This window comes from Monodon monoceros, unplaced genomic scaffold, assembly GCF_005190385.1.
Source record: "Monodon monoceros isolate NGI ecotype Baffin Bay Population unplaced genomic scaffold, NGI_Narwhal_1 Super_Scaffold_2, whole genome shotgun sequence".
NCBI classification, from domain to species: Eukaryota; Metazoa; Chordata; class Mammalia; order Artiodactyla; family Monodontidae; genus Monodon; species Monodon monoceros.
The window spans coordinates 98,663,961-98,673,067 of record NW_021703776.1 but is presented as its reverse complement, the minus strand read 5'-3'; the positions used below and the strand labels follow the sequence as shown (position 1 = coordinate 98,673,067).

The 9,107-nt window shown below is 43.8% G+C and overlaps 1 protein-coding gene across 4 annotated transcripts in view; it reads left to right on the top strand.

Annotated features, from left to right (window-relative positions):
• LOC114901884 (GTPase IMAP family member 5-like) overlaps positions 1-9,107 on the top strand; it is a 162,300-nt gene that overhangs the window by 150,613 nt on the left and 2,580 nt on the right. The window contains exons 1-2 of one of the 4 annotated variants that reach the window (XM_029234084.1): positions 3,156-3,441; positions 7,395-7,443. The exons of the other annotated variants lie outside the window; for them this stretch is intronic. Of the exons in view, the coding sequence (XP_029089917.1) occupies positions 7,401-7,443 (43 nt within the window). The 5' untranslated portion in view covers positions 3,156-3,441; positions 7,395-7,400. Of the gene's footprint in view, positions 1-3,155; positions 3,442-7,394; positions 7,444-9,107 lie in introns of those variants that run through there. 4 annotated transcript variants of the gene reach the window in all.

Genomic DNA, 9,107 nt, shown 5'->3' with positions numbered 1-9,107 from the left:
GCCTGGCTGGAAAAAAAGTCCATTATCAATTCCTGCCTTCAGCGTCGTGCTGGGCCCATGCAGGAACTCTCAGCCATGGAGGGACTCTTTCCACACCCTGAGGGCCCCAGGAAGGGGCCGACATAGCGGAGACCGCCTGTGTCCGCAGCTTGCCCATCCAGGGCCACGTGCGCATGAGCATGCATTGTAAGCCAAAGACTTCGCTTACCATGGGGTTGATTGTAACCTGCTTGTTCTTTCATTTTTCGTTTTCTCACGTCAGGGTGTCCACATATGCCCTCCAGTTTCTGTCATTGCTTATTATTTTTGTCTTGTTTGTAAATGGACATGTGATTTTTAAAATAAATATGAGTGTTAGGATTGTAAAATTCTCATGCGGACTGTAGCATATAGAAATGTGTAGGATCAGAGGAAGGCTTGACATCCGTGGGTAAAACACCCTGCTTCGGGCATCACCAGGACCATTGTGGGGGACAGTGGAAAGAGCAGGAGATGTGCAGAGGGCTTGTGTGACAAAGCCGGTCCCCTATGAACTTGCTCCAGGACCTTGGGCACAAGGGGATTCAGCTTTTCTTGAGATGTATATATTAATATTAATCCTTATAGCTTTCATGTATGATGAAGTAACATGAGTGAAAGCACTTTGTAGGTTAAATTCCATAAGAATACAGTACAGAAACAAAAAGTCTAAGAAGAAACTTCTCATAATAATAATCCTCATAAATAAATCTCATACTCATAAATACATAAATTTCACACTCATGAATACTCCGCATTTATTCTTCATAATAATAACTACTCCACATTATTCTATGTATAGAGTTGGGAGCTAGTGGTAATATAAGGTCGGCATGATTAGTCATCAAATATATTTACAAAGTGCGGTCAAAGTTGTATTTGTTCTCTAAAATATTGCTAGTTTCTAATCCTTAGATTTAGAACTATGCAACATGACTCATAAGTAAATGGAAGACACAATTTTTAGTTTTTAAAATGTAATTTAGGGACTTCCCTGGCGGTCCAGTGGTTAAAACTCCACGCTTCCACTGCAGAGGGCACGGGTTCCATCCCTGGTCGGGAACGAAGATCCCACGTGATGCGCGGGCAGCCAAAAAAATTTAAAATATATACAATTTAATGTTACACATGTAATACAAGATAGATCATAAAACAAAATAATGTAAGACTGATCATAAAATAGAAAACAGAAGCTGTAGAGAGAACACTATAATAACAATTTATTGCCTTAATATTTTATGATGAAAAATACCTCATGAGGTATGAAGGGTAATTATCATTAACAGCCTTTTATTTGAAGAGGAAAGTAATGTACTGAGAGAGTCAAGTGATTTTCTAAGGGCAAAACGTGGCAAATCAGAACTGGAACTTATTTTTCCTTATTGTCCTATAGGAAGAGTTTCCTGAACCAGACACAGGGTCAAAATGCTATAACTTCTCAAAAACTGTCTATTTGAGTGAATATATATATATATATATATATACATATATATCTCGACTACTTACATGTCCTCTCATTTTCTTTCTTTTTTTTTCCTCACCTTTTCTTTTATCTCTTCAAGAATAAAAATTCGTTGATCGTGTGCTGATGAAGTTTCTTTCACATTTCCATGCCCTGCTGCCTGGATCAACTGTCATTTTATCTAAAGAGGTTCATATTTGACTTACTTCTGAGAGTTGTTTTTGGACATGATGAGTTTTTCTTTTTTTAAAAATTAATTTATTTATATTTTTGGCTGCACTGGGTCTTCGTTGCTGCGCATGGGCTTTCTCTAGTTGCGGTGAGAGGGGGCTACTCTTTGTTGCAGTGCGCGGGCTTCTCATTGCAGTGGCTTCTCTTGTTGCGGAGCACGTGCTCTAGGCACGCGGTCTTCAGTAGATGTGGCTCACAGGCTCTAGAGCGCAGGCTCAGTAGTTGTGGCACACAGGCTTAGTTGCTCCACGGCATGTGGGATCTTCCTGACCCAGGGCTCGAACCCATCTCCCCTGCATCAGCAGGCGGATTCTTAACCACTACGCCACCAGGGAAGCCCCCAAGATGAGATTGTCAAGCAGAAGATTTCAAACAATGCATACCCTCTTATATAGTCTTGTACAATATTCAGTATTGTACAATATTCAATTCTTGTACAATATTCAATATTCATCACCTGGCTGGGCAGATGCCACTACGCCTTCCAGAGAATATCCTATGGATTGAACTCCCTAGAAGAGGAATTCCTATAACTCCTTGGGGAAGCCAGAGCTAGACTATGACCCAAGACTCTTTTTTTCTGCCCTGGGAGCCTTCATTGATAGTGGCAATGTTCGCCTTTTCTTATACAACTGCATTTGCGCTTGCTTATTCCAGCAATAAAATATTTTGAGATTTTTTTCTAAATTTGTCTTTTACCTCTTTTTTTTTTTTTTAAGTAGTTGTCTTCCAAAATGATGTAGTGTTTTGTTTTAATTATTATTTGGGGTCTTCATTATTTTTATACCTAACACTCAAGCTCATTCTTGGCCCAATTCTTATTTATTTTATATTTCCTTTCACTCTTTACACCATTAATTTTAGGCACTCCTTTTTACTTTGGAAATAGTGTTAAATCGTGTATATACCTTGATTTACTACATCTGAAAACACCTAAGATCTATTCTTCCACATGCTGGCGAAATAGCTCATGGATACGCTGAAGAGAACTGCTTACCACTCCTCAAACATCACACACACGCCCCCAAGAAGAGACACCCAACCCCAAGAAACAAAAGACAAGGGTAGTCACTCTCTGCCTCCCAGCCCTGGGGAGTTTCTGGAAAGGAGGAAGGCTCCATTCTAACCTGTTCCACACCTGGGCTCCAGCTTTTCACGAAGGTAGAGAAGTCCTCCTTCCTGAAAAGCCAGTGATTCTTTCCTGTGCCAAAGAAAATAACTAATTTTCTCAGTAGATCTCTTTGTAGGTGCTTTCACAGGGAGACTCAGGTCAGCGTGGTCTGTGTTAGAGTGAGAGGTACTTGGACTCAACAGGAGAGATGAAACGTTGATCTTCCGGGAATGGTGGCCGGAGAGCACGACACGCCCGCGGCGGCAACAGGGGTCTTTGGCAACGGGGGAACTGGGGGGATTGGGGCCCGTGTTCTTCTCTTTCACGCTCCAAACATCACTTCTTTGCACACGTCTTAAAGAGGAAATGGGAGTGGGCGAGGGGCTCGCGGGCTCCGACAGGAAGCATCCCATTAGGGGGGCAGCACGCTCCGAACTCGCTGCTCTCCAATTTCCGCAGCAGCAGTTCCGCCCCATCCGGAGGGGGTGTCCCCAGCTGCGGGGACAGGGGGCGCACTCCGTTAGCCCCATTTTCCTTCTTGCCCTGCACCCCTTCCGCGGAACCTTCGGCCGCGCGCTCGCGCCGACCCGCCGGCCCCCAGCCCGCAGCGCCGCGCCTGGTAAGGGGAACCCGGCGGGGGTCCCAGCGTCCTGGGTGGAGGCCCGGGGAGGGGGGGCGCGTCCTGGAGGCCGCGGTTGAGTCAGGGCTACTGATTTCTCGTGGGATCTGACACCGGTTACCATACTTCTGGGCTCTCCCATCAGTGAAACGGGGCGCCGACGGTGAGCGTTATGGGCAACCGCGGATTCCTAGCGGGAGGGAAGCGGCTTCGGGAACCGCTCACCCCGCGTTCACGGCCCACAGCTTTCCACAGCGTGGAGGTCTTTTCCGTCTAGTTGCCTACTTCTTAGCTCTTCTGACTTTCATAAGCTTCACGGGGTTCACAAAGCTTCACTAAGATTCTCATCCCATTTGACAGATGAGTAAACTGACTCACCAGGTGCCCTAACTAGGTGGGGCGGACGTCTCAGTTTTAGCTCTTAACTTCCCCGTACCAGCCCCGCCCCATCCCTGACAAGCACCACACCCCCAGAGGCCTGGGTACCGAGAGTCTATTCCTAGGGCTCCACAGGACAAGTTCGGGGTCATTATGTTCCCGCCCTCATTGAGCCACGTGCTCCAAACGGAACCTCTCAGTGAACATTGTTCATTGATCTTCTGAAAACCAGCCCATTCTCCCCCAAATACCCACACTTTTCCTACGACACGATGTCGAACTCGACCGTATGGCAGACAGATTCCAGTGTGTACAGGAACCAACCCTTTGCTAAAGCTCCTGTGAGAGCCATGTTATGAAATCACAATGCTAAACTCTGACACAAGTGATACCAGGAAACAGAGGGAGGGGGCAGATGGGCGAAGGAGAATATGAATCAGGCAGACAGAAAATATTTTTATCTTTCCTAAAACAGCATGAGAGAGCCTGCTTTCCAATGGTTTGATAAAGTAAGGTGCCGTCAAGATAAAATCAGGTTCATGTAATGTACAAATCAGGAGGTACATTATATGCTCATTGGCTTCAACCTCCTACCTAAGCTACATCCTCCTGCTGCTCCTGTCAGATACTCTTATAATCTCTGCCCGCATGCTGCCCGCGACTCTCTCATGATTCCTGATCCCACCTGGGGGAAGATTAAAAGGGTTTTCCTTGTGGAGAAGAAATCTGCCTCCACTCCCGATTCTCCCTCTTCTGTCTACTATGTGATTGACACGTGTCACATTCCTTCGAGTTTAGGATGTTTCCCGATCTTTTCCTAGGCTTGATTCTGTCCTTTTAATATTCTATGACTCATTTTAGCATCTCCATCAATATCCTTTCTGACTAGCCTCTGCACACTTTATTATTTGTTAATATCTGTCCAGAATAATCTACTCCTCGGTGGGACGTGTCTCCCCCGGCAGCCTGACCCACTCAGAAGACAGTTCAGGAGGACCGTGCACGCCTCTGCTAATGTAACCTGAACTTTGACTGGCTTTTGTGAGGCCATAGAGCTCCATTTGGGTCACACTGATCATCAAGTCATGGGAAAACACCAGATTGCTTTAAACTGAAATACTTCCATTCCGAGCAACTTCTGCCCCTGCGATTTTATCTTTGAATAATTCTTTTTTTTTTTTTGAAAACGTGCACTCAAGATTTTGCAATACAGTTCTCTTTGTTAGTTTTAGGGTAAGCGTCCAGCCTGCCTGCCTCAGTTTATGTCCTGATCATGGATGGCAGCATGGTATGTGGTGTTCCAAGAGGTTCATTGACTGTATAATCTCCTCTCCACCCTGATAAATCTAGGAGAATACACAGGCAAAATGAGCCATGTTTTGGTCTTAGCTCCATGGAAGTTGTGTGATCGTGGGCAGGTCAGTTGAGACTCAGTTTCCTAATATTTTAATAGAAATTTTAATACCTATCTTGATCACATCATAGGGAATTTAGGAGAACGATTCAAAGAATGGACATGAAAGAAACTTGAAAATTACAAATGGCCGCACAGAGGATTATTACCATGGTAAAGTTCATCATCAACATTGTCACCACTGTCGTCATCGGCTTTACCACATCGATATATTGATTCCAATATATAGCAACTGCTGTCTGAAGTAGAAAAGATGTCAGAGGATTTGAGCAGTTTTAGCAAAAGCTGGAGTGTTATTTACCAGAGGCCAGGACAGCGTGTGGGAGAATGTGGTGAGGAAAATGCTCTTCTCTGGGCTTAAGGAAAGGAAAGTGGTGCAGAAGGAAAAGGAAAGGAAGGAAGGAAGGAAGTTGCCTTAATAAATTCTGAGAATGTGACAAGGGCTGGTTTCCCTAATGAGGGCCATTTCTGTTCTTCCCTCCTGAGTGAACAGAAACATGTGAAAGAGGCAGAAATAACAGAATCGACCTGAAGAGCAAATGAACTATGAAAACCGTTTTGAATTCAATGTTAATCAATAAAATGCACCTTTAAACCAATTAAGACATCCTAAGATATGCCCATCAGGGTGACCAAAAAATTAAAAGTCTAATATCACCCAGCATAGGTGAAGATTTTGGGGATTCTCACCCATGGCTGCTGCCAGTATGACTTAGCACAAGCTTCTTGGAGTCATATTTGGCAGTATCTTGTCAGGTGGAAACTATATATCCCAGAGAAATCGTCCATGTGCACAAGGAGACGTGTAGGGGGATTCTTCTGCAGCGTTGTTTGTAGTAGCAAGCACGTATTTTGGCACACCAAGTGTTTGTTAATAAAATTGAGTTGGATAAAATGCTACATAAATAATGTCACTGACATAAAAGATTAAGATGCCAAAAAGTACTATATATTACCTATACATACATGTGTATCTCAGAATATTGGTTGCCTCTGATGGGAAGAGGGAGAATGAGACGGGTTGGGGGGAGTCAAAAAATAAATAAATGGAACTATATGTGTAATGTTTTAACTTTTTCAGTCAAACCAAACAGCAGCAGTGAAAATGCCAAAATACTTAGATCTGTTCACTGCAAATAGTGGGCATTTGTTTCATTACTCTATGTATTTCTCCCCTTAAAATGTTTGTTTCAGAACTGCATAATCTTTAAAACTGAATACATAAAATACTGTCTCGGAGATCATCTTAATTATAGTGGCACATTGCATGCTTGCGTTTTCTAATGCATGCTCGCCTTTTCTAGCACCAAGAAGAACGACACAATATTATGTCTCATCTGAATGAAACATTTATCCCCATAGTTTTGCCAATTTCTGGGTATATCTACCGGAAAAATTTTTAAGTGGTTATTGGGAGACCCACAAGGAAAGGCATGTGGTTTAAAACTGAGCAGGAAATGAATTTATCTTGAATTTGTCCTGAATGTTGACTCTGTCCCTCAGTCATGGCACCAGCTTCTCTCCACCAGCTGCTCAGAGGGGAGGGAGGGTGGTGGCCGTGCTCCTCCGTCTTCTACCTCGTCTTCTCATGTCCGTCCTCACAGGAGCCCTGGACCCCCAATTCCACACTCCCATTAGAAGCTACATTGTACTTTCCTCTTTGCCACTGGGATGTCCATCTGGTACAAAGAGTTTCTGGGGCTGGAAATGGCCAGTACTTCAAACAAGCCAATGTCATTTACAGCAAGGCAATTTTTATTCTGTAGTCTAGCAAGTTTGCTTACTTTGATTCCAATAATAATAGTAATAATAAAACAATAAACAAAACCCTGCTTCTCATTCCACAGAAGAAGACTTTCTTTATTTCATGCCTTTTCAGGTAGAGGGGAGATAATCAACTGACTTGTTTTCAAACATTTCATGCTTTCCTATAGGATGAGGAAAAAGCAGGAGTTCATTGTATTAATATAACCTAGCATCACCTGGCTTGCTTAAAGTTATATATGGAGATTTGAAAGTAAAATATAAGTTAAAAAATTAGCGATGGAAACGGCTCATCTAAGGATAATTATTCTTGGCTGTCTGAATTGGAGGTGTTCTCAGGCCTTACCAAGTCCCATATGGACACCTGCTTTTTACTCCTTTCCTTTTTTTATTCCAGAAGAGAATGGAAGGGCTTCAGAGGAGCAGATACGGGACTATGGCTGAAGGTAAGAAAGCCTCCAAATTCTCAAGAGCTCTAGGCATCAGGGAAGAGTCACTGTTTTCTCTCCTCCTTTCCCTCACCTCAAACACAGTGACAGAAAAGAAACCCAGTTATTTTCCACTGCAGAAGAAAAGGCAGCTACCATGTTCTTATCTTCCCCACCATCATCACAGCCACACACAGCCGAGTGTGAAGCTCTCCCCTGTGCCGCGATGCATGGGGAATGAGGAAATGAAACTTCAAGTCAGCAGTCGGGGGACTTGGAAACAAATTGTGAAAATGATATCCTTCCCTGCCTGCACTCAACTGAAAAGAGGAAAACTTCCCCATAAAGATTTAGTGATCGTGTTTGCTAAAAAAAAAAAATCCAGGATACTTAAGAAAGGGAAGAACCAACACAGGGTAAAAGGAATAACAATAACAGATTTTAGGAGACTAAAATGAACTTAATTCATTTGAGCTCATGAGAACTCCAGAAATCCTCGGATTCTCACTCTCTTCATCACTTGAAGATTTTAGCTCTTGATGCAGGGTCACCCTCGACAACACCACTTTTGTTCTAATTTCCTGTCATTGTATCAGCCAAATTGATGATCTTTCCAACGCATGTGTTTCTTAACATGATGGTCTTATTATCTCTTCTTCAGCGACTGATCCAGGGTCATCTGTCAGACTGTTGCGGTCTCACACACACCTGCGAACTTCCCTCGGAGAGGAATCAGAACCAAGACAGAACACCAGTATCCAGTGCAAATCCAAAGTAGATTAGTGATAGGCGTTTATTACGCACAAAAGCGCAAACCGATCGGGGCCTCACCAAAAGCAGGGTGAGACCCCGAGTCTTGTACGGGTGTGGTTTTTATATCCCAGGGTAACAGGATGTTCGTTCTAATTTTGAACTATTGGGTCGGCCATCCGGAACCCAGCGTCTTCCTGTTCACATTATGCTGGCAAGAAAAGCTCAATTTCACAGCAGCCAAGTCAGGCGGTTAGCGATAAAAGCAGTTACGGTGCAAACAGTTTTAAACCAAAACATTCCATCATTAATTCCAAGTATTACCATCGAAACTGTATGTTCTGGGACGGCGTGTCCCGTCACAAGACTCCGTCCTTGACTTTAACGACAAGCCTTCTGTAGGCTCACGTCCAAACATCCAACTCCCCACCCAAAAAGAGAAAACCCAGGGACATTCAGCTGGTCCTCGGTGGTAGGTCACTGGAGCTCTGACATCTGAGACTTCCTTTACCCCCAAGGTTCAGATGAATGTGATTGGCAGTCTGTGTGCCTGGGAATTAATTGGTGGGGGAAAAAGAGGTGATAATAGTTTCTCACTGATGACTTCTCATCCTCCACCTCTTTCTAATCTCACATTTATTTAGCATGAAACGGGGCTAAGCACCATCCCTGGAAAAGCTCAGGGACCAGCTTTCTGAAAGCTGTATTTTCCCTGGTCCTGATGAAGTCCTTGGAGCATCCTTCATAGTGTAGCAGTTCTTACTCTTGGCTATGGGTCCAAGTTCGGGCTCCCAGTGTGGGCTTCCGGCCGTTCAAGAGTCGCCTAAAGTTGTATGCAAACATTTGTATGTATTTAAATATCACTATTTGGCAGGGAGAGAGGTCCATAGCTTTCATGAGATACCATGAAAGGTCCGTGACCTAAAAATCTT